Source organism: Pterocles gutturalis, unplaced genomic scaffold (genome assembly GCF_000699245.1).
Source record: "Pterocles gutturalis isolate BGI_N339 unplaced genomic scaffold, ASM69924v1 scaffold855, whole genome shotgun sequence".
NCBI classification, from domain to species: Eukaryota; Metazoa; Chordata; class Aves; order Pterocliformes; family Pteroclidae; genus Pterocles; species Pterocles gutturalis.
The window spans coordinates 6,171-31,729 of record NW_010140331.1 but is presented as its reverse complement, the minus strand read 5'-3'; the positions used below and the strand labels follow the sequence as shown (position 1 = coordinate 31,729).

The window sequence follows — 25,559 nt, the reverse complement described above, 5'->3', positions numbered from 1 at the left end:
GTATGGAGTGCAAACTGTACCTTGATTTTAGGGTTTTTTCTCCTCGGAGCAGAAAAGAATACTTTACACAAAGGGAAAATACGGTAGGTGGTTCAACTTGCAAGCTCTTGGCCCCTGCACCAAAAGGGATACGCATCTCCCTGCAGATGCTGGTGCACAGTGACAGCAGGATCAGACCCACTGGTGTGTGGCCTGGGAACAGGCTGGACAATCCCAATTTTGCTGCCAAAACCTCACTTATTGTAAAATAACTTGAAAAGGGAGGGGGGAAGACAGCTTAAAAAAAATAATAATAATAAAGCATGGGATATTTGGCACACCCGTTGTCTAAATCTCAACATTAGCTACCTGTGAATCATCCAGCAGCACGTTAATTGGTACCCCTCGGTAGACGAGAATTTGGCATCGGGTCTGCATGTAGTTACAAGCCACACACAGAAGGACACAGGCAGCTAATGAACTCCTGCCAAACTCCAGCTCCGCTTCTGCGGCTTTTGAAGTTCGCTGGTCTTTCAGTGTTTTTGTATAGTAAGCACTGAAAGGCATCAAATCACTCCTTTGACAGCGTTTAGAAAGGGTTGGTTTGTTGAATAACCCGAGTCCCTCCAAACTCCCATCTGAGAACTAGAGCATCTATAGGCGCCTTTCTCAGCAGAGCAGTAAATAGGCTGGAAATAGAGGACACCCTCTATGAGCTGCCGAGCTCCTGCCTCGCTGACAGGAGCCAGCAGGCTCCGGTTGCCACGATGGGCTGCAAGAAAAGAAACTATTTCCATTTAAAAATCCTTCAAAACAATCCCACTGATGGTACGGATTTTTTTCCCAAGCATCAAAGCACTTAAAATGAAGGCTGTGCAAAGGGGGTTGCAGCACATTGCACAGGTCTGTGGTTGCATCAGTGATACGAGGGAGGTGGTAAAGGGGTTTTTTGGAAGGTTTCTGCCCCACTGGGAAGGTAGATTTTTGTGATTGTGGATTTGGAGGGTCGTGGTGCTTTTTTGAGGATGCTTTGTTGCTGGATTGGATTTGAGCCTGAGCCCTTCTCCTCTTTTCATGTCTGAGGTGACAAAGGGAGTTGTTGAGATAAAAACAATTTCCATGAAAACCTGTGATTTTTTTCAGGCAAACATACCAGGCGGGTCTCATGGCAGTACCATGGTGAAGAAGAATAATGCAACTTGGCATGAAGCCCTTCCAAAAAAAAAAAAAAAGGGTGGGGGATTGAACAGAAGAGCCTTTGTCAAAATTAACCGCAATAAAGCAAAAGGGACTGCTATTCCCTTGGGCTTCTTTAACTTTTTTTCCCCCAATTTATTCACACGTTCCTTGACAGCAGGGCACAGCATTGTTACAGAGGGGCTGGAAAGGGAAATTGGGAGTTATCCACTTTTTGTTTTAAAGAGCATGGTACACATTGTGTCCCTCGAGTTGGCGTGAATAGCAGCTTGGCTGTTGCCTGTGCCATTTGAATCCAGCCCGATTTATACCATCCCCTAAGGAAACAGGGCTATGAAGTGTCACCTGGCTGCAAAATGCAGCCATCCTGGGGGGTTTTGGGCTGTGCATGGGAAAGGGGCTGCTGTGACACAGGGTGTGACGAGGTGGATGTGCCTGTGGTGGCTGGCCCCTGTGCCAGTGCTGGCCCTGTGCTTGCAGAAGAGGGTGGTGACATTTTACATGTTGCTGTGACACTGCTGCATCACCTGGATTTGCAGAATATGCCGTTTCTTAGGGGGGGAAAAAAAAGCACCCAGGAGTCTGAGATGGTGTGCAGCATGGAACCGTGCTGTCCCCCAAAAAATCTCTTTTTAACTTTCAGGGACTGAAATAATTCACACAGTCTCATCCAGACCCTGACAGCTGGGTCAGGACAGGTAATTCATCCCATCCTTGTGGGCAGCATGGGGTGGGCATCTCTGTCACTGGCGGTGATGGCTTGCCACTGTATCCTATTCCCAGCTGATTTTCACCAAAGTAACTCAAACGTCTGCAGGAAGCATCGTGACAGCATGGCCAAGGCAGCAGCTGTTGCACCTCCGCCTTCCCCTGCAGTCTGCCCTCCCTGTAATGCAAAGTTATTTGAATTAGGAGCATAGTTTTTTATTTTTCTTAATATTACCTGGGTATCGGTGCAATCTGAGTTATATCATGTATTGGTACACAATTAGAGTACCACTCTGTGTAGTAACTGCAGTCAAAACACAGAGGAGGGAGAAAAAAAATAACCTTACACCTTTTTAACCTGTCTGTGAATAGGCAAAGCCTTACTGAGCTCAGCTTTAGGCTCCATTGAGATCAAACCCCCATTGTTTGAAGGGCCTTTGGATCATTTCCACCTATGCTCACGGGGTTTTTTTTGCCTTTCAGCACTGCGTACAGTGCATTATATCCAGGAGACTCTACCAAATCTCGACTACCGAGGGGGAAAAGTTTCATTTCCAGTTAATCAAGGGAGTTGTGTAATACCATTTTCTCCTGGGGAACTTCCAGAAAAAAAGAAAGGAGGAGAGGGAGGGGGGGAAAAAAGGAGGGTATTATTTAAAGCAAGTGTATTAAGAGGAAATAAATTATGAATTAAAAGTGATTAGTGAACTTTTAAGGAGGAGGTCAGAAGTGCCTTTTGGACTACAAACTTTTTAAGCTTTCAGTGCTTGTATTCGGTTACAGAATTATAACCCAGACTTATTTGTGCAGGTGGCTGCTGCTTCAAATCTGAAGAAGGATTCTGCATTTACAATAGGTGCATTGACAGAACTGGGTCAGAAAGCTACTCGCAGCAGGCTTCAATGCTGCGGACATGGGCTCTGCCGCCTCCTGCACAGGGGCAGTTGCTCCCAAAAATGTGTTTAATTACAGGTGCAGTGCCTGGCTGGGATGCTCTAGGTAGGAGAAGTTCAGGAGGTAGATTTTTTTTTAAGGGACCTGATGTTGACCAGGTGAACTGGCTTTATTTTTGCTTCAAAAGCTTTGCACTTTTGTTGATTTAAAAATAATAATGAGAATTTTGTCAACTGCATCGCGTTGCTTGCAGTTTTATATTCCCACTGACTCCTGTTAGGGTTCTGTGTGGGTGTGAAGAGAGAAGTAATCAGGGCTTATACATGGTGGTGTTTGGGGGCAATAAGCTCAGATATGGAGTTTCTGCCTCTTATTTTATATACTAAAGCAACACCAACAGCCCACAAAACTTTCCTCTTGAATAGAGGCTGATGGAGCGGAGCAGATTTGTTATCAGATGGAAAAAATTCATAGTAGCAAATGCATGTCAGTGCGGTGATGTGGAAGAAGGGGAGCAGCTCTGCTCACCCTTACATTGGTTTGGAAGAAAGCTCCCAAGTTTCCCCCAAAGAAATGGGGTGTCGTGCCCCTTTCCTGCAGCACGAGCATTGCCAGGGTCGGGCAGTGGTCCGAGCCCTTCCTCGAAGGCAGAGCCCGGAGGAGCCGTGGTGAGGCAGGGCTGGTTCCAAACCCCGCTGACCGGCAGAGTAAACTGCGTTCGCTTCGTTTGTAATTGAAAACATAATAGTCGCCGCAATGTGTTTTTCACACGATCCATTTACCCCGAGTATTGCAGAGTTCACAGGCACATTTTTAATTTTTTTCTCCTCCCTCTATTCAAGCTGGGTCATCCTAGGTCAGACTTGTCCTATCTGCGAGACCTTCCAAAGCGCTGGGATGTATAGAGATGCCTCAAAAGATGCTGACACATCAGGGTTTGCATGGCGTATGGCAATTTGTTCCTTGTTGCAGACAATGTGAAATGATGGCTTTGTTTCCATCATGTTTGACTGGAGCTGGCTCTGGATTCCCATTGATAATGTCTTTTATATTCACCCTCTCCAGCTTTTGCTGGTTGGCCAGTCTGCCTTAAAGCTGTTTTACCCCACGAATGCAGAATTTTATATGCATCTAGGTATTGGCTTGGATAAGACCTTTTTTTCTTATTAATGCATTTTTTAGGTATTAAAAATATATGTGCACTTTAATGTAAAGCTCTTTTAATACAGTAGTTCATGCCAAACTCCCAGGAGGAACAACTTAACATACTACTTAGAATTCCCTTCTCCTCTTTCTTCCTTTGTATGTGGTGTTTACCTCTGGAAATAGGTAGCAGGTGCTCTCTAAAAGTAGTATTTCTCCCAGCAAAACCAATGGCAAGCACTCCCGTTCATCTGGAGGTCTTGGAGCTGTGCTGCTGGGATGTTTTGCTCCAGTTGCATGATGAAGTGTTTCTACCGAGGTTTTGAATCCAGAGGAATTTGCGGTGTGTGAGGAATAATTTGACATTTGGTTTAAAGTATCTGTGACCAAGAGCCTTTCTATAATAATATTCTCCCAGGTTGGTTGGGTCAATAAGCATGCTCCAGGTTGCATGGGGCTGTATTTAATGCAAAGGATGCGTACATCTCTGGATGATGGGTTTGGGCAGCAGGTAGAGATACCTGTCATTCCTGCCACCACCGCCCGTTTCTTTTAGAGACACTTCTCAAATACCTCTGCAGCTTGGGGTCATCAACGTTATAGGATTGTCCATATAGAAAATTAATGTTCTTGGCTTTCTTCTTGTTTGCTATTGCACTTGCAGGCATGAGAAGGCATTTTGCCCAGCGTTCCTGAATAACCAGTTCTTATTAAAAAATAAACAAACAAAAAAACCACAAAAAGTAAGAACCCAGAAAATATCATCATCTAGGTCAGAATGAACCTGTATCTGCCCACTAGGAAGTCTGGACTCTTAGCAGCTGGTGGACCTAAAAATTATGAGGTTTACATTGAAGTTCCAATTATTTGATTGAAATATAATAATAATAGTGGACTGAAATGTCACCCTCTTGACAGGAAGGACACTAGATAGATTGGCATATGTTAGGGTGAGTTACATGGGAGAATCTACAGCAAGTAGAAACTGAGCTAATATCTTTTGTGGAAATCAACCTGTTGTGTCCCAGGGCTCTTCCAAACAGGGCAAATTGGAGAAATGCAATATATGCTGGTCCTTGTTTATAGGTTCTTTAGTACTCTAAGGCAGATACCTGTTCTACAGTAAAGTCTAGGGTTTGTTTGTGTGTTTAGAGAATTGTCTCTCCTTATGTGTCTGTGTAGCTGAGAGCAGAGGAACTGTAATAGGGTTGAATGGGAATCTGTTTTGCCAACGCAGATATTAGATGTGTTTCCAAAATACAGGCAGATGCACACAGCAGTCTTCTGGACTGCTGGAACCAAGGTGAAGAACAATGAAGACTGAGCAGGTAATAAAATACAGAGCTGAAGGTTCTCTGTGTTTCGAATGTTAGCCTAGTTTTCTCTTGCAAATATATGGACATCAAGTATCCAGGTTCAGTCAAAAACCATTGGGAAGTAGGCACATGGATGCTTTCAAGACCTTTGAAAATCCCCAACATAATAGCTCATCCAGCCTGCAGTGGGATCCTTCTTTGGGCTACCACTGGGCTGTGGATCAGGTCCCTCAAGGTTATTTTTTTGGTTGACCAGGCTCCTATCCATCCTTCCCCCACCCTTTTTGCTGGTGCTGGTGCAGAATCATTGTGATTGTCGGCATATGCCTGGTATGATGAAAATGTGGGAACACTTCTTTGTGTTATTGGATTTTACCTGTAGGTGTATGTGTGTATATGTGTATTATATATATGTGTGTGTATATATATATATATATATAACAAAGTCAACGAGCTTCAATAGTTGTTCATTCTTGCAGCTGCTGCCAAAGCTGATCTGCAGCACTGCAATTCTTCTCTAAAAGTTGGGAATCCCACTTGTAAAGCCTATCATAGGTTAATTTAGTTTTTATGCATTTTAAAATATGTACAAATATTGTGAACCAAACAAGGTTTACATGTAGCTGAGATCAGCCACTAAGTACTTCAAATAGAAAGCCCATCGCTTGCAGGTACCCAAATATTTACCGAGTGTGTCCTGAATGAGGAATTGGATGTCCCGCTCAGCCCTGCCAAATTATTTCATGATCTTTTTCACTTATTAAGCTGGATGTCTAATCTACTGAAACCTTAACAACACGCCTGGGGCCTGGACACCGGCAGCCAAATGCATCACAGAGTGCTTGTTAGAAATTACCATTGCTTTGGTGAGATAGCCAGCAACATCCCACTGACCTGCAGCATTGAGAGAAGAAAGATTTAGTGGGGGGAAAAAAAAAAACCCAACCTCCATCAAAACCAAACATTAAAAAAAATAAAAATAGCAAGATGGTGTTTATTTTAGTGCAAAGGTGGAGGTTGGGCTGGGAAGATGAGAGCTGCATGGGTGGGTCACTGCAGAAACTACTTTTCCGCTCCTGCTCCCTCCGCAGCTTTTCTGATGGGTGGCCAAGGAAAGCATATCCCCTTTTTAAATTTTTTTTTTTACCCCATTAAATCTGCACAAGCATTAACTTTTCAAAGAGTTCGAGATTCAAAGTGCTGTACCCGACACAGAGCCCTTTCTTCTACCTTTGATTTTATGCACATTTCAAGCTGGTCAGAGAGCACGTGGGGGTTTTGCAAGGGTTTTTTTTTTTTTTTAGGCTTGGTGGTGGGGTTTTAGCTTTCATGCTGCCAGCCTTCCCAGGATTATTGCCTGTTAATTGCTTCTGAATAAAGGTGCTGACCAAGGAAAGGAATATTTTTTCCTTGGTGCTAGATTTCCAAACTTGATTGGCTTTATGAAATAGAAAGACAAATTTAAACCCTACACTGAAATATCTTAGCGTAGGACACCAGCGGTTAGAGGTCACCAAGTCACTTGGACTTCCTCCCAACAAAAGCAACATAATTTTTCACTGTCCAGCCCCGCAGCATCCCGTGGTGCCTTGCACAATTCGTTAGTGTCCACACCTGCTCTGTGCCCCTCGGAGCCGAGCCACTTTTCATACCATGGACCCCATGGCAAAACTCCTGTGGGCTTGGATGAGGCAGGATCAGCCCCCAAGAGGTTTCTGTTGTGATTCTCATGGTTTGGAGCCCTGTTTGATCTCCTACAGCATAATTAGATAAAAGCATGCGGTTGGGATTTTCTTCTTCTGTTATTAAAGCAAAAAAATCCCCTTTGTGTAAGGAAAAAACCCTTTCCTTCACCTTGGGAGGGATGTTACAATTCAGAAGGTAATCTCAGCTCCAATTACCTTTTTGTTTTTTGCATCAGAATAGGCAAATCCCTTTTTTGTTCTATGCTTTGGTTTCCTCTGTCTGTGAAATGGGGATAATAGCTCTTCTCTGGTTACACAGTCCTGTATGGATGAGCCAGGGCTGCCTCCATGCCTTAGGGTACGGTCCACAAGCTGCTGTGTAACTTCTCAGCATGGAGATACCAGTATTAAGAACGACGTGAGGCCTTTCTACAGTTTTACTCAAGATTTTGGAGGTGGTCTGTACACATAGGTGAGTTGTAGCCACAGACAGAATGGCCAAGTAGGACCAGCTTTGGAGGAAAGTGACCATCCCAAAGCCTGTGTAATTTTTTGCCTGCTGTGTGCATCTATTGCTCACTTCAATGAAGTCACCATTTGTTACTGTTTTCTGAAGTATACCTCTTGCATTTTCAACAGTTTTGTACCATGGGTAGGGATGGGAAGTGGTGGAGATTGAAAACTTCGCACCCTTACGGGAGTTCAGCTGTTGGATTTGTAGATGCAAATCAGTGCAGCCAGGGATGCATAATCTGAATTTCTTATTAAAACACTGGATCAGAGAGGTAGAGTGGGGCAGAAGTGATGCAGCCAGATGTACCATCTTCATGGTACAACCCTACGCTGGTAGGTACAACCCAAGGACGTGTGGGCTGTAGCCCCAGTTCTGGATACCTTCACCTCTGGCAGATCTCCTAATGTGAATAATGTCTCTGTGGTGTTTTGCTGAGGGATCCCAAAGGCATCTCTCTCCACATTTAATTTTCGGTCTTCTTCCAAACTTCCCTCTCTAGTGTTTTTCTGCAAAACCCATTCTCTGGCTGCCTTTTGGCACCGCTACAGGCTTCTCCGTGCTGGAAGCCCCTTGCCAAAAAAAATGTGGGTGGTGACCTAGTCACTTGGACAACCCATCCTCCAAGAAATAACCTTTTGGAAGAAGAGCCATCTTGAGCACGACTTACCATTTGCCATGGGCTGGGATCTTCTGTTCCTTGGATAATTACAGCTGAAAGAGCAGTCTCACCCAGCCCTCGAAATCAAGGGCATGTTATGTCTTCTAAGCAATATCCGTTCAGCTATGGAGAGTATGTTTATGTTTCTCATGTTAGAAAAAAGGGGGAAGGAAAGAAAAAAAGGGAATCTGAGGTTACTGTTTTGCTGGAAAAATGTCAAGACTCGATTGGCAATATCCCGCTAAACCACAAGTTTGTAGGAGAGAAAACAAAACCATTGGATTTTCTAAACTATGCCTATACGCACTTTAAGAAAATGTATAGCATATAGGTCAGTTCTGCTCTTATTATAGCTGTGGCGAGCGTACATATAATTGAAACGCGGAAATACTACCCCATGCTGTTCAATGAATGAAGGGAAAACAAATCTTTATTATTCCTGGGTTCACATAATATATAGGAACACTATTGTCTTTTTTATTTTTTTTAAGCCAGTTTTAGCTTTCAGATGTGTTTTATTGTCTGTGGGAACATGTGTTTTACAGACCTGTCATGTGAAAGCTATTAACAAGAGGAACTGGAGAAATAACAATAAGCCACGTAACCATGGCATGTCTACTCCCCGAGTTCAACTGTTACGCTGCTGCTTCAAGTGCATGTGAAATAGGATCGCGCCGAGCGACGTTAGCTCTTCTCCTGCAATTTTTCATTGGGAAACTTAAGGATTTTTTAAGTGGCCTATTAATATTGGATTGCTGGCATCAGAGGCACGTTTTGGGGCCAAGCTGGCTACGCATCAAAACGGTTAAATAGTGGAATGAAGATCAACTGGATTCACACGAGATGTCTGATTTTATTTACCAAATCTGAGCTGGGCAGGCAGTTCTGAAACCTTTCCTCACTGGTTCACACATGTAGTGGAAACCATCCTGCCCTGCCAAGCACCGCGAGGCCCAGTGCTTGCCATCAACCCATTCCCAGAGTTTTTAGAGAGGATCTGAAAAGTGTCCTGAGCTGTGCTGTGGCACCTCTTGGGTACCTGAGAGGTTTCAGGTCTGTGCATAGTTGTCCCGGCTCACAGGTGATAGAGATTTTCCTTTTTCTTAAGACTAACAAAACCTGCTAATAAGCCTGGATTAGGCAAGCCTATTAACATATAGGAAAAGGAGCCAAAAATGGATTGCAGAAAGTGAAATACAGAAAGTGGTTCACGTGGAGATGGGGAACATTATTTTAATGACACTTTTTAACAACTTGGATGGTAACTTTGCTAAACACATCTAGCAGATCGTGATCACCAAAACGTGGACAAATTTTGCTCAGACCCAACAGTGCTTCATTTTTTATTTTTTTAATTTTTAGAAGGAAAAACCTAATATGTCAGAGACTTCTCTCTGTGTAAACCAATCCACAAATCCTTAAGTAAGGCTGTGGTTGAAAAGTATTCCCTAGTGCTTTCTGTAGGATCTGGGTGTGAGTCCTGTTGTCTTGGCCCAAGTACAGTTTGAACCGCTGTGAATTTGTTTTCCTCTTGCCTGGGTTTCGCTCTGCAAGTGGGAGGAGGGTTTCCTGTACCTTGTGGTTTGTGATTTACCCTGAACACGGGTTTCAGGGAATCTGGGGCTTGTTTTGGTGGGTATGTACTGCTCCTCTTGGTGATGGGCTTAACAGCAAAGATGGATGGGGAAACTGAGGCAAAGGGAAGGAGGGTGCCCTGCCCAAGGTAGCATCAGGGCTGGGAAATACCCCAGGGCTCTCCTTCCAGGTTTAAGGCAATGCTGTATTTCTCTGAAAGGCTTAGAAGAATATGGAGTTACAGACATGCAGCGATTTCGAGGTGTCCCCCCCATAGTGTATGTCCTCCCCCATCACCCTGTGTTTTTGAGCAGATCTGCTCCATGCCTGGTGCAAAGGTCCAGTCGAGCTGTGCAGATGCAGGTCTCCTGCACAGAGGGTTCACCAGCAGCGTTTAAAAGGAGATTTCACACGGCTTTAATGTGATCAAAGGCGAACAGGCTCTGGTGGGAGTTCAGCAGCTCCTGTGGATGGGCTGGTTGGGTACGTGCTCAGGTTCTCCTTGTGTGGATGGGTCAAGGATGGGTGTTTCACAGCTGTTCACAGAGTCTTATGGCATTAGTAGGTACAAAAGCACGTAGACCCTGAAAATAGAGAGGAGGGAGCCAAGGAAGGTTTCAAAGGTATGAAAGTGATGGGGATGGAGCATAGCTGGGCTGAGCAAGTAGTAGAAGCTCTGCTGATACTGGATCCCCCAGTGTTTGTTTGCACAGGCCTGGGTTGCCCTGCCACGGGGTGCTCTGTCTGTCCCTGGAGACAAGTGCCAGATTCATTTTCATGGCTTTTTGCAGAGGGATTGCTTTAGGGGTCCGTTCCTGCAAGTTAATATTTGTAATGCACGAGGCTTAACTGAAACCAGGCAGTGCGGACATCTGATAACCATAACAGGGGAGATGCTTTTTCCCTGCAAGAGCAACTTGGAAAAACAAATCCCTTTGGAAAGATAGCAATATGAAAAGAAAAGTACCAGGAATGGTGCTGCGTGGTTTTCAAGGGGTTTTCTAGGTTGTTGTTTGGTTTTGTGGGTTTTTTGGTGGGTTGTTTGTATTTGCCTGTATTGCTGATGGGCTTGGTTATTGTCTCCCCTTCTTTCTAGCCGGGTTGCCCTTCCTCATCATTGAAACAAGTACCATCCAGCCCTACCAGCGGGGCTTCTACTGCGACGACGACAGCATCAGGTACCCGCTGAAGTCGATGGAGACAATCAACGATGTGGTGCTGTGTGCTGCAGGCATCCTCATTGCCATCCTCGCCGTAAGTACTACCTCTGAAATCTCTTCTCCTGTCATTTGGGCATCCCCCATGGTGCTGTCACCTAAAGGGGTGACAAAAAACCCAATGTCCCATCAGTGTTGGGAGTTTAATGCAGTCTTGCCTCCGTGCTATCTACCAAGGTGCACATCTCTTTTCTGATTATCTGACTTCCCCCTGAGCATGGAGCAGTAAACATTTGCAAATGAAAGCTTGTAATGGGAGGAATGAAATTACTCTTGAAGCCCGTAAACAGGCCCAAAGCTGTTTGGGCAAGTCTGTGAGCTCCACAAGAGCTTTTTCACCCTCCGGTAGGAGTTCAGATAGAAGCAAAAAGACTTGAGTGTCAGTAAGGACTTGGCATGGTTTGTCCCTATTCAAATAACTCTTGGTATTTGCCTATTTTATAAGGTTTAAAAAAAAAAAAAAAAAAGGTCACATCTTTTGCAGCTAACCAGTGCCTGGAAAAGTTTCACAAGTTAGTATTAGATTTTTAAGAGATTGTATATTACAGCCATATTAAAAAGACAATTAAAACCTTCCACGGGGAGTATATTCCCCAAGTTCTCGCTGTAAAAAGTAGTTAATGCACCACCTTCCCAATGCCTCCTCATTTCTTTTTTTCCTGCCAGGTTTCCTAGAGCTGTGCTAGGAAACGATTGCAGGGCAAGAGCTTTATATGTCAGCCAAAAAGCTGAATTCACCCTGTGGAGCTGAACCTCCTTATGCCAGCGCGTACCTGGTGCTGGGGCAGAAGGCAAGAGCTTCTCCTGGTTGCTGGTGAAATGCTTCCAGCTGAAGACGAAATTCCCCTATGAAAAGTACCTACGTCTTCCTTCTCACCTGCTGCCCGCACAGCTCAGGTGCTTTCCCAGAGACGCTTTCCTCATGGTTCCTTCAGCTGGGGAGGGATGGAGATGGAGAGGTCAGGAGCACTTTTTCCCCTTCTTGGCTTTCATCTTTCCTCATAGGAACACTGTCACGGGCAATAGATATTTTAGCATGGCACGGTGCCTGCTTCGGTCATACCCCATCCCCAGCCTTGCTGCTTTGTGCTGTGAGTATCTCCATCGTTTCCAAATCTCTCCATCATTTCCTGGCCACATACACTCACTTAGCAAAGTAGGTCCCCAAAACTGCCTTGCTCTTATTTCCCCTCCCTCCTCAAAACAAGATCGAAAGGTGACAGACCCCCAGTTCTATAAACACGTCAAAATTTTACCCTGCAGGTGAATTACCCCCGAGTGTGGAAAAGCCATAAAAACAAAATGAAAAAGCCTCTCATTTTCGCATTACTGCCTGAGCTATCGGCACGCCGGCTCCATGCGGAGTGTGCTTCTGATCAGTAATGAGGCGGTGGCAAATACAGGAGTTGGAACAGAACCTGGAAACATAATCAGCTGCCTATATGATCCATCAGCTTTCTACCATCAAACAGCAGGTCAATTAAAAGAGAAAGAAAATCCCCCAAGAATTAGATGTTTCTGCCCTGGGTTTCACTGTGCCCACAACAAATGTAACTTAATAAGGTAAATTCAAAAGCTCGGTTATTTGCTGCTGAGTGATACAAACGGCTAACGAGGAATTGAAGCAACAGATTTCTTTGCTATGGCAGCGTGCATGGAAAATTCAAGTCAGCCTGACCTCTTTTTTCAGATGTAACCCAGATACCAGAATTACTGTAGCATAATAGGAATTCTTTCCAAATCCACAAAGCACTTACTCCGCTCCTGTCGCTCACAATGTTTGCCTTCGGAAGGCAGGGCAGCGGTTACGAGGACTTCCAGGGAGATGGCATTTTGGGTGGCGCAGCCAAAAATTTCACACCCTTGCTTTAGTGGTGTCATGGGCAGTCTAGCCTGGGTTAAAAGTTCCAGGTCATGTTTTAAATGGCTTGAGGACACCCTGAGCGCTCGTTAGGTAAATGGCAGAAGACCTTTGCTTCGATCAGGATGTGAAAGGATATGCATTTGGGTTTAATACCTGTATATTTACTGACTTCAGGCAAATTTCTGTACAGATGACCCTGGAGAGCTTCGTGCCCCCGGGATGTACACTCTCACGTCTCTCCTGACTGCTCTTCTTGCTGGAAGATGGTTAATTTGATCAGCACAGAAGCGTGTTGATGGTCCCTGGGATGACATGGGGAAGGTGACATTTTCCTCTTCCTGACCCTCGTATGGGTATCGCTGCTGAGCCACCCTGCATCCCCACACCTTGAAAGCCTATGAAAAATACCTGAGAAAATTAATTTCCTAGATGATCTAAGTTACACAGCTGGATTAGCTGATTGTTTTCCAGTTGAAGGTGATGCGCTTCAATGTGATTAGCATGTTACACCAGAGACATAAGGGATTAGAACAGCTCTAAAAGTAATCACAGGCTAGTTGGATTGCTGGCGATACCTTATAACAATGATAAAATGGACACAACCAGAAGTCTGCAAAAGGCATTCACAGGCAGCGAAGTTTGATATTGGCTTCTCTCTAGTGACCACCTTTCTTAAATGTGTGTGACAGTCCCCTGGGAGCTGTGCCCATCACATAGGCACAGTGTCCAGCCCTGCTGGGTAGCTCGCCCAGAAGCACAATGAGATGAGCTTAATATCTTTAAGATTTGGGTTGGTTGTTTTTGTTGGGTTTTTTTTTTTTTTTTTTTCAGGATGTCCTTTCAGTTCATGCACATCTGCGCTGCATTAGTTTTTCACCATCCTGCTTTATCTGGGACTGCACTGCCAAAAAACCAAGTTTACCCAATTCTTAGCTTCTCATTAAGATTGAGCCATGGCTTTAACTAAGCGGGGAGCACTCATGGCTGCCCGGGCAGCGTGTTAGTGAGGGAATGAAGTCTCCAATTTACAATCTGCTATGTTTGTGCAATTACCCAGACCACCAACAGTGAGAGAAAAAAAACATTAATCCCCAGACTTTTGTTGGTCCCTCTTTAAAATGGTCACATGCCCTTCCCAGGCCAAGAGCCTTGGGTTTACGTGGATTTGTTTGTGAGTTTGGAGTAATGGCACATCTGCCAGTATCGGATGGCATCCTTAATTCCTCTTGTCTCCCCTCTGCAAAAGCCTTGAGTTTTGAGCCTCGTGGTTCCCCTTCTGCATTTAGGCTTTGGGGAAGCTGCAGGTGGTGGCTGTGACTTCACGCAGGAGCATCCGTGTCCATCCAGCTTCTGGATGTCCATCCAGTTGCCTCCTACCAGGGGAGCAGGAGATGTTTCAACCTCCCTCTGTGGTTCTCATGCCAGTAGATTTCCTGGCTGCCAGCTTGTGCTGGAAAATGGTCCAAAATGGAGATAAACCATGGTCTTTGGAGTCTGAGAGGTTTAAAGTGATGCTGGAGTCCGTTAGCTGCAGCTCCCCAGATGACTCTTGGTCACGACCAGATTTCCAAGAGTAAATCCCAGCGGTGACACGTAAACGCCGAATGATGGCGCAGCCACCCAGAGTATTTCTCTGCATGGCAGCAGAGTGCTCTAGCTTGGCCTTTATTTTTTTATTATTCTAGTTGTATCTCTTTGATAAAGCCTGGTTACTGCAGTTTCAGCTGCCTTGGGTCAACCTTGTTTTTTTCAAGGCACGGTACGAGTGCGTTCAAACAATGATACAGCTTCATCTCCTCTTAGTCTAATTGCCATACTTTTCCAGTTTATTAGTTTCCAAAGGTTGTGCCAAGCTTTTAAAAAAGGTAGGCAGGGGAGCCTTGTCTCCTGCATGCTGCTGGCAGGCTGCCACGCCGGGAGGAATATTGCTGGCAGCTCCAGAAAGGGATTAACATGAAGGTATTTTTCCTGACAGTTCATTTTATATATCACAGTCCTTGTGGCTAGAGAGGGGCAGGGCCGAGGGGGTGGATGCAAAAAAAAAAAAAAAAAGCCTCGATTTATTACTCAGGTATAAACGCATTTAAAGTAATGAATAAAATCCTAAAGCTGTAAATCTGGAGCTCAAAAACTAGGTGTGTAACGTGACGGAGAACAATTTAAGCCTTTGCCTCTTTGGGAGAGGTGAGACATTTGGACTTCATTTCACAGCCTGATTTTCATTAACCCGCCTTTTAAGAGTCGGGATTATGAGAACTCGGGTCCTTTGCTCCCTGACTGTGATTTACGGCGATATTGTCAAACACCAGCATTTCACAAGAAATACATAATTTGCTGCCACGCAATGGCAAGACCCCTTGAAACAGCCCAAAAGAGCTGCTGCTTAAAGAGGCTTTGAGCGGCTTGAATTGGGTCTGGTGGTGGCACATTTTGGGCCAGAATCTGAAAATTTTGGGGCTTTCTGAGTCTTCCTTGGTTGGTTTTCAGAGAGGTAGATAAGCAGGTTGTTCATTTGTTTTCCTCCAAAATGGGTTTGATACGAGGGTAGTGGATCTGGCCTCTCCTTCCCAAACACACGCTGATTCTTTTGTCTGGTTTATGTTGGTTTTTTGTTTTGGGTTTGTTTGTTGTTTTTTTTTTTCCACTATGCTGGTATAGATCTGGGGCGCTATTTCACTTCTGTAAAGATACGCCAACGTGCTAAACCAAAAATCTAGCTTTGGTGTTTCTTCTTATTTACGGAATTTTTCTGTAAACATTTTGAGCACTGCTATCTCTTCATGAGAGGGAGGAGGAGGAGGATGGAGGGATGCTAAGCTCTAGGCTCTCCTTCCTCCCTGTGGAAGCAGATTCCTGGTTCAAGATGCTCAGAGCACGAAGAGCTGTGTCAGCCACCCATCGCTGGTTTTGCAGAACATCTTCCCTGCTCTCTGACCTCTCTGTTGCCTTTCCCCCACAGATTATAACGGGAGAGCTCTACCGCGTCCACTACCTGAAGGAGAAGTCGCACTCCTTTATCCAGAACCCCTACGTGGCAGCGCTCTACAAGCAGGTGGGCTGCTTCGCTTTCGGCTGCGCCATCAGCCAGTCCTTCACAGACATTGCCAAAGTGTCCGTCGGGCGCTTGCGGCCGCATTTCCTGGAAGTTTGCGATTTGGATTTCTCCACCATCAACTGCGCGAAGGGAGTTTACATCCAAAACTACACCTGCAGGGGAAGCGACAGCAAGGTCCAGGAAGCCAGGTGAGAGCCCCTGGCATCAAAGCCATGGGTCGCCGCCGCCAAAACGGTGTCTCATGCTAAATACATCTTGGGATTTCTCTGCCAACGATAGATGATTCAAAATCTGCTTTCTCTGCGAAGGCTGCAGCTCCGTCTGCCAGTTTCCCTTGGGATTTGTGGGACTTGGCTGAAAAATATATCTTTTCCTTTCTCTTTACTCCTACACTATTGTTTTCCAGAGCGGTTGCTCAATGTGGGAAGTCACCCTAAGAGCTGAGCTCATGGTGACAGCTCGAGCTGTCCCATGCAGAGCAGAGGGCTGCCAACACCTCCCCTTCGATCTATCAAATCCATCAGATGCTCAATTTTGACATTTCCAGGGGCGTGTTTCACATACCACAATTAAGCGACCAGAGAACTTGCTTACTTCTGATTTCTTTACGGTTTCCTGGTTATTTGAGGCGAGACGATGAGTTATCGGGCTATCCTGGAAATAACTGCTGTCCCGTGAGTAGACCAGGAAGGGCTGAACAATGCGAGCATCCTGCCCATCCGCTCGCCTTCTGCCTCCTGAGCGAGCAGGGCGGATAGCTGGGGTTTTATAACCCGAAAGATTGGGGGTTGTGTTTCCCTCTGCTTTGGGTACCCTCTTGCTAGCATCGAGCAAGTCACCATATTATGTGTAAGATTATAATACTGTGTGAGAAGATTATAGTGGCTGGTTCTTAGCACCTGCTTTGTTTTGCAGGAAATCCTTCTTCTCCGGGCACGCGTCCTTCTCCCTCTACACCATGCTGTATTTGGTGGTAAGTAACCTCAGCCTTGCTTGACATTGAGCTGATTTATCCCATCCCCCTTTTCCAAAGCACTCGCCTGCTTTTGGTAGCAATAGCGACGCGATAAGCATCAGAGATAGAGGGTCAGTTGAAAAAAAAGAGCCTGAACAAGCCGGTGGTGGAGAGATCCAATGTCAGCCCCTGTGGTGTTATTTGGGATGGAGACTCCTGGGGTGAGAGCTGACCTCTGCAGCTCTGGGATGTAGCCAAGGCTGCAATTAAATCTGAACCCTACTAAATCGGTGGATGATCTGTGCAATTTTATTCACCCCACATTGAAGCTTCCACTTGGGGCGAGCCAAAATGTTGTATTGATGGAGGGTGAAAGATGTGCCATCATGCCTCTGTTGAGGGGGTGAAGGATGGTTCCCAAATGTGTCAATGGAGCAGGTGGAGCAGCCTCTGCCCGCCTGGATCCGGAGCAGAGGGTTGGGACTTGTTTTTCTTTGTCAGTGAGAAATGGCTCTACCCTTCCTGCGCTGGGGCTGGGGCCGGGGCGGCTGCCAAGGTTCTTCCTGCCGGGGCTGGGGGAGGCACGCTGCCCGCACCCCCAAAGGGGCTGGACCCGCACGCAGCATTTTGGGAAGGTTTGGATAGTGATTTATATTTGTTTTTTTTTTTTTTTGTTTTTTTTTTTTTTAAATCAGAAAAAAGGTTTTGGATTCCTTTCAAGATTCCCACCCCCCCATCTCCTGTAAGCTCAGGCTACCAAGCAAAGAAACAGCATGGCACTGATAAAAACATTAAACGTCAGCTTTTATCTATGAGCAGTGCTTCCCCCATCCCTTTACTTTACCCTGTGAAAAGATAAATGACCACTGCTCCCTCCTGCTTTTTCAGCCCGGGATCCCCCCTCCCTCTGAGCAATTTCTGTAATTTCATTACTAAGCTTTCCAGGCTGTTGGGGGCAGTGTATTAAATTCTTTCTGTGCTTCCCCCCTTATTTTAATTTTATCCTTGGAAAACGTTAGAATTTATTCAGTAAGCATTTTGGCCGTTTCCTCCCAGACATGTTACAAGGCAGAGCCACCCCGGCTATGCTTTGCAGGAGGCTCAGCGCTCTGCCACTGCCTTCACAAAACTTTTGGAGCTGCGTTTGGAACCCATCCTCACACCGACGTTTATTGATTTGCAAGGAGATGTGCGGGCAGTCAGATAAGTCAGCCCTGGGATGCTTTCAAGCCTGGCATCTGGAAACAGCAAAAACTGCCAGTCTCTATTAAGTCGGTGGTGGTTTCTCTCCAAATCCTCGGCAAGATTTAGGTTGTCCTTCCAGGTGTTATTTTAGGAGATGCTGCTTCAGGACCCTTTTTTGGAAGCCAAGCCCAATGCTTTGACCTTTTGCACAGGATTGTGCCCTGCAGCATCCTTCAGGGTAGAGGACAAACTGGGGGGGCTGTGCTCAGCTGGACAAGAGCTTGCCCCCTCCCCACATTTCCACCCCCTTCACTTTGGCAGTGGCCACCCAAAGTCACCAGGGCTTGACCCTGTTTCTGCAGGGCACTGGGCAGACCATGTTGCTTCACCAGCTTGTTTTTTTTCCATGTTTTTCTGAAAAGCCAGTGGAGCAAGTGAGAAACAAAGGGGAATGCCGGTGCCTGGGGGGGGCTGGTGGTGGGGGTGCACTGGAGACCCCAAAACTGCAGTAGGCATGGAATATTCCCATGGCTCAGCTTCCAGTGCTGTTTTGTACCAATGCCTGCCACCTGATTTTAACTTTCCATCAGGCTTCAAAAGTGGCATTTAGCTCCTGTGTAATGCTTCAGAGCAGAAAGCTGCCTCTGATCTCTCTTTGCTGCTCTTCCCTGTCCCCATATGGGAGCACGTGAGCTATCGGCGCTCAGCAGCCTCTGCCCCTCTCTCCCCTGATCCGGGACATCAGGCTGTTCCACTTATCCCTCTCCATGGAGAGGCTTTGAGCCCCAATCCCTTAAGAATGATTTTATTTTCTATTTTTCTGTGTCCCAAAACTGGGATGAGGTTGGTAGCAGGCTCCATTTGACCAGTTGCTCAGTTGCCTTGTGCCTTAAAAAGAGAGAAAAAATTATACCAAGTGTTTGGTCATAAATTGAAGGGAGAAAAAGGCAACTTGAGCCAAGGCAGTGTGATGTGGTGTGTATTGGAGGTGAGGAAATTATGATCTTAAGGGTCTTTTCCAACTTAAATGACTCTAACTTGACTCACACTACCCTGCTCTCCATCACTCCAGGTCCCTGGCCACTGAAAGAAATCTTGTAGAAAAAGGGAGGCAGAAAAGCTGTCATGTTGGAAAGGCTGATCATACTGGAAAAAAAAAAAAAAGAAAAAAGAAAAAAAAAGAAAAAGAAAAAATAAAAAGAGGTTTCAGTAACTCAGAGGGATTTTATTTAATGCAAAATAAACCCCACTGTCTTGTCCAGCTCAGTGATTGATTGGGTTTTTGGAAGCCTTGTTAGAAACATGGCATCCACCATGCCAGCACCTGCAGGAGGTGGGTTTGATGGATTTAATCAGGGAATCACCTCAATCAAAACAAAATGGTTATTCTCCAGTTCCTGGGAAGCAAGGGCTGTGCCATAGCAGGTTGCTGCTGGTGCTTTGGGTGCCGGGAGTTTGCCAGGAGCCTTTGCAGAGTTGGGGGTGTTTGTGGGGCTGAGCGAGTGCTGCAGAGGCTTGGCTGCTCAGCCGCATCCTGAACACATTCCCTGTTGAACAATACCTCGTGTTTCAAGGATAAGTCACTTCCCGTCTTTCCTGGCATTCCCTGGCTTCGCTCGTAGAGCCCATTCTGAATTATAATGTTTTCAAGTTTGCCTCACCTGATGGAGACGGGTGCCAGAAATCTTTAGTCTGTGTATTAAAAGATACCTGGATTCCCACGCATCCCACAGGGCTTCGCCTGCACCGTGGGGCTGGATTTTCCCAAGTGTTTGGTGGCCAGTGGATGGTTGACCACGTCTTCCCCATCCCAGCAACAGTGCCGTGACCCATCCATGAGGGAGAAGCAGTTTGGCCTTGGGTTCCCGGTAGGAAAACACGGATGGATGCCAAGCCCCAGAGGGCTTTGGGGGAAAAGTCACAGGGAAAGGCACTTGCAACACAGTAAAATCTCCTGGGATTTAGTTCTAAACACTAAAACTTCAGGGCTAAGTTTCTCGCAGGCTTTTTGTCACCAAGAATACCCAATTAACATCAGGCCTTTGTATAAAAAATTTAAAAAGGGGAAATTACGCTTTGGTAATCCTCTTTGTCTTAATTTTCCTTGCTTTGTTACTCCTTGGCTGAGCGAGCCTATAATACATATTTATAGCAGGCTGAGGAAAGAGGAGGTATGTAACAGCTCATTCCTCTGGACCTGACCCACACCTCTTGGTTTTGTTTCGCTGGACATGGGGAGTCTTTGCAGAGAGCGATGGGGCCTTTCCCTTCCCCTCAAGCACACGAGACCATACCACTGATTATTTTTCTTACGACACAAAGTTGCCTGAAACTACACAGAGGATGCAGAAAAACTAAATTAATATTAAAAAGCTAAATTAGTATCCCTCAGCAATGTTGGCTGATTCCGGAGTAAAACAGGACGGTGTATTTAATGTGCGTTGGTGGATGAGGTTGAAGACTTCCCATCAGAATGGGTTTTAGTGTGTTTTACTCATACGAAAAATTAGAGGTGTTGCTGGTTTTGCGTGTCTGGGTGGGTGTGAAGCTTTGCACTGGGGTTTCTTGCTGAAGCATGGAGAAGGTCCCAGTGCCCTCGTGCTGCTGAGCGATGACGTGCCCATGTGAAGAAAACTCCGTGGTAGTTGTGGACTTGGAGTCAAGTTTAGTGGTGATCTGAGTAAGCGAATAAACTGGAGTTCCATTAGAGGCCAGGGCTGAGATGATGGGGATATTCCCAATAGGGTGGAAGATGCTGCACACCTGGCAAAGGCAGGAAAGAGGCAAACAACACATCCCTTTGGTGCTGGGAGGTCTTTGCCCTTCTCCTGTCCTTGTCCCCTGGCCATCTTGCTGCTAAAAGCTGGATTCTGCAGTTCCCCTTCCTCCGGCTGGTTTTGCCCAGCCAGGGCAGGGCGTTACGCCACGGTGAGCTCAGGTTTGAGGGGTTTTGGTCCCGTATCACTTTGGGTACCACTCTGTTTGCAGACAGGGCTGGAGATGGAGGTAACTTCAGGTCAGAAACAAGCCCAGCCATTTCCCAGAAGGAAACCTTAGTGGTGACTAAGGGACGTGGTTGATGGTGTTCAGCCTTGTGGTGGGGAGAGTGTGAAGAGGATGGAACTCTGGGTGTCAGAAAGCCCCAGGAGGCTGGAGGTGACGCTTTTAGCCCATGTCCCCTGCCAGCTCCTCCTCAATGGGTTTGCTCAGGGGTTGTGTGTGGCTGTGGGCTGTCCCCACCAGCAGTGTGGAAGTCCCCTGGCAGAAAAAGAGCAATGTGATGTTCTTCAAGCCATCTGCTTTGTGGTAACTCAGCCTCTGCCAGGAGACGGTGAATGGAAGCTCCAAATAACTCCTCCTCCTCTGTGTGATCCCATTTCATTTCATCCACCCTCACTCCTGCTGATGTTCCTCCTGACTTTTGCTGCCCTGTGATGGAAATAACCCTGGTTGTGGTCTTGTTCCTCCATTCTCTCCCTCATCCAGTCCCACGTTCCCATCCAAATCTGTCAGTCCTTAGCAGGAAGCACTTCAGATTTGCTTCCTAGATTTCCAAAAAACTCCTTCGAAAGCCAGTTTTCAGATAAATTCCCAGGAACTTCCCATTCCTTAGTAATAGCACTAATTCCCTTTTTAGGGAAATTCTGGTCCTTTCAGCCTCCATGCCCCCCCTTTCAGTTTTTGGCTTTCTCTTCTGAACTAGGTTTTTCTTTCATACTGAAGGAAGAAGTAAAGTTTGGAGCACCCTGAGGGTTGCCTTTAAAGTACTTATGGGATCCCAGCACCCTGGTCTCTGATGTACTGCATTCTTATAATAGACACGTGGAATATGAAAAGTGCTGTTGTCTTTTTTTGCTTATGAATGGAGAACTAAAGAGCAACTTTTCCAGGACTTTTATTGCAGCCATAAAAGCAGCTCAGTCAAGATCCTCGCATTGATAGTGTGGTGGCTGAGATGATCTGTTCCGGTGGGTTTTACTCCTCCAAGATGTGCAGGTGTGGGTGTGAGTTGGGTGCTGGGGACTGGGGTGGCACCCAGCACACCCTGATGGTGCCACGCTGCCTTTGCACACCTTTTCCAGGGCTCAAGCCTGTACATTAGGCACAGTTCAGAGCTGTGATTTGGAAGAAGTGGCTTTAGTTGCGTCAGCCCCAAAACTGTCCACTTTTTTGCATGTTCAAACTCAGTGTTAGGGTTTTATTGCTGATTTTTAACTGATTCTTTGCATCCTCATTTGTAGATGACAAATTTAGTCCAAGCTTGTGGGATATAACGAATTGAGGGGATGTCAAGGCTGTCCAAAAGGGACAAATGTCAGATTACCCAGCAGCAGATTTTTTTCTTGAGGGGTTTGATGTGGCAGAGCCTCGAGACTAAAGTAAGACATTAGGTTTCAAGTCTTCCTGGTGGAACTAGGAGTAATGGTTTATAAGATGTAGTACTTGGAGGTAATTTTGCTCTGTAACAACATACTGGAACCTGAGTTTTGCACTGTCACCTGGGCTGGGCTGAGACTCTTGAACCTGAAAATAATCCGAAACCTAAACCATGGCAACAGAAACATTTTATATCTGTTGTGTGTTTTAAAAATGCTAATCCCCACAAATGCTGTTTTTTCCAGGGACACTGTCCCTGCTTTGAGAAGTTGTATTTAAAAGATATCAGGGTCTCCAGGTCTCTATCACAACCTTCCCTGTATACTTCCCAGGAGTACCCTGCCTGCACGGTTTATTCTCAGTGGCAGATCACTGGATGCATAAATACCGTGGCAATGAAAATTCATCCAGCCTAAGCATTGCAAACGAAAAATGCAGCTCCCTGCTAATGAACCGCAGAGATATTTGCTTGCAGGATGAAGTACCTGCTGTTAAATCACTGCAAGTGACTGTGCAGGATGGAGTTTTTTACAGCTCCAGCCTTCCAGCTGAGCGGTGGGAGGGAAAGCACCTCCACATTGGTGGTGGTTTTTTGTTATTTTTTTTAGATCCTTTTGGGCAGAACATGCCTCTTAATTTTTGTAACATTGATTGTTGACTGATTTTTCTCCCAATCATAGAAATTGTCATCATGAACTAGAGAACCAGCCCAGCGGTCCATGTGCTGGGTTCCATCAGTGTGGGTTTGCCGTGGGGACCTGGAGAGCTGTGACTGGTCCCGTAGCATCGCGTGCACAAGTTTGCGTGGTGTGGGGTGTGTGCTGTGGTGATGTGGCTCTGTTCCCAGATTCGGGCTGGTTTGCAGATATATTCCCCAGAATTGTCATGTGCATTAGCCAGCGCTGAGCTGTTTTGGTTCTGCTCTCTTCCATGTTAATTGGCTAACAATTTGGATAATTTGGAGCATCTGCTCCATTCAAATGACATGATGTTTCATTTCCTCTAAAGAGCCCAGTGTGTGTTCTTTCCAAAAAGGAGTAAATAATACTGTTTATGCAACAGCCAAACATACTAAATTGGCTAAAATGATGCTTCCCCCTTATCAGCTTTCCAGTTAATTCTGCTTTTATAGGTAAATGGTGTCATTAAGTTATTTGTAGTTTCAAGAACGCAGCGAGAGCTTCATTCTCTTTATATCAAGGCAGTGTAAACTGCTCTGGGTGTGTAAAAGGGATCGTAAATGGGTATTAAACCCCTTTCCAGCCCTCTGATGTTGCTGAGTCTGACTTCCAGTGCTTCATTTAGCAACAGCCAGAAAAGCCCTGCTGCGGCTGAGCCCCATGGGCAGCGGATTCGAGCTCCAGGAGCCACGCGGTGTTTTCCAGGCACTTTTACACTCTTCAAGCCATCAAGTGCCTCTATCCTCCCCAGTCCCGAAGGCTGCTGTGGCGTCCCTCCCTTCCCGCAGCCTTCCTCCCCGCGCGGCGCCTGGCCCCGCTCATCCGTGAGCAGCGGGTTCCCGTTTTCCTGTCCTCTTCCCACCCCGCTTCCCGGTTCCCACAGGAACCAGCCGTGCCCACCGGCCGAAACGGAAACAGACCCGTGATAGTCATGGGGAGGGGACAATGCCCGTTTGACGTCATGTCAGCTTCGGCTCTTTAGGTCAAGCCAGGACCCTGCTTTCCCCTCACTGGGTAGGGGTGACTTCCCGTGCCGTGGGGTGGGGTGGCTGGTCCCTATGACCCTGCAGACCCCGGGTCTCGGGAACACGATGGCAGTGTTAGAGGAATGCATTTTGCATCCATGTTGTCAGCAGTTGCAGCTGTGCCTGGAAATCCTTGGGGCTGGCTCTGGAGGTGTGGTGTGCTGCGGTGATTCCTGGTTTTCATCTGAGAGATGCTGTGGGTCCTGCATGCCGCAAATTTGGGACCTTGCTTCTGTTACGCGCTAAATAGCAGCGGGGAAGAATTTCCTTACTCAGGTTGATTGGATGTTGTGTGGAGCCTGAAACGGAGTTGTGGTATGAGCTGGGATGCAGAGGGTCCCAAGCCCCCAACCCTGGCTCACGAAGGAAGGGCTGTACCTATCCACCTCTGCCTGCACACCCTCCATAGGTTAAAATCCCCCCATCTCCACTTCCCTTTGCATGACAGAGGCCACACGTTTGCAAAGAGCATCCTTCTTCTACAGTTCCCCCCTTCCTTGAGCCACAGGGGTGCAGGTGCCCCATGGCCAGCCCCACCGAGTGGTTAGTGCCACACATGCACATTTTGGCTGCAGCTTCTCCTTTGCTTCTCCCAAATTAACACAACATTTTTGTTTTCCTCTCTTCCCCACAGTTTTATCTGCAGGCCAGATTCACGTGGAAGGGAGCCCGCCTGCTCCGTCCCCTCCTCCAGTTCACCCTCGTCATGATGGCGTTTTACACCGGTCTGTCCCGCGTGTCGGACCACAAGCATCATCCCAGCGACGTGCTGGCGGGCTTTGCCCAGGGAGCCCTGGTGGCTTACTGCGTGGTGAGTACAGCAAACCTGGCGAGAAAGGTTGGGCTTATTTAGCCTGGAGAAGAGAAGCTCCAGGGACACCTTAGAGCAGCTTCCAGTGCTGAAAGGGGGCTGCAGGAGAGATGGGGAGGGACTCCTGGTCAGGGGGTGTAGGGCTGGATGAGGCTTTGAGCAACCTGGGCTAGTGGGAGGTGTCCCTGCCCATGGCAGGGGGGTGAAACTCGATGATCTTTAAGGTCCTTTCCAACCCAAACCATTCTGTGATTTTTATGAACAGCAGCAGGGATGATGGCGGGGGTCTTGGGGGAATAGCAGGCACCTCCCCAGCCCATGCTGCTGTAAGCTCATGTCACCTCTGGGCACGTGGCAGGGAGGCAGTGTGCTCTGGGGGCTCAGTCTGGCGTCACCCCCGTGTGACAGCATGTGCAAGCATCACGGTTCAAGGGCTGAGCACCCCGCCAGCCCCATGATGGGTGCCCAGCGAAGGGGTGCACCCACTGGCACTTTGCCCTCCTGCTGAGCAACGGTGCAATTCTTCTTGTCCCCCCCACCAAACAAGCAGCATATTCAGCACAAAATGCGACATTTGGGGCTTTTCCCCATCAGCCCTGAGCTCCTGGAGGCTCCCAGGCAACGGGGCCCTTCAAAGGCATTCAGACCAGGGAGAATATTTCCCTCTGGGGCAGCAGCATTCACTCTCCAGCCCTTCTCGGTAATGAGCATTGGCTCGTTT

The 25,559-nt window shown here is 46.7% G+C and overlaps 1 protein-coding gene across 1 annotated transcript in view; it reads left to right on the top strand.

Annotated features, from left to right (window-relative positions):
- Positions 1 to 10,765: 10,765 nt before the first annotated feature.
- PPAP2B (phosphatidic acid phosphatase type 2B) overlaps positions 10,766 to 25,559 on the top strand; it is a gene marked incomplete at its 5' end in the record, with an annotated part of 19,710 nt that continues 4,916 nt past the window's right edge. Inside the window, 4 exons of the mRNA XM_010083581.1 lie at positions 10,766 to 10,923; positions 15,710 to 15,993; positions 16,721 to 16,778; positions 24,662 to 24,838. Coding sequence (XP_010081883.1) covers positions 10,766 to 10,923; positions 15,710 to 15,993; positions 16,721 to 16,778; positions 24,662 to 24,838 — 677 coding nt within the window. The remainder of the gene's footprint in view (positions 10,924 to 15,709; positions 15,994 to 16,720; positions 16,779 to 24,661; positions 24,839 to 25,559) is intronic.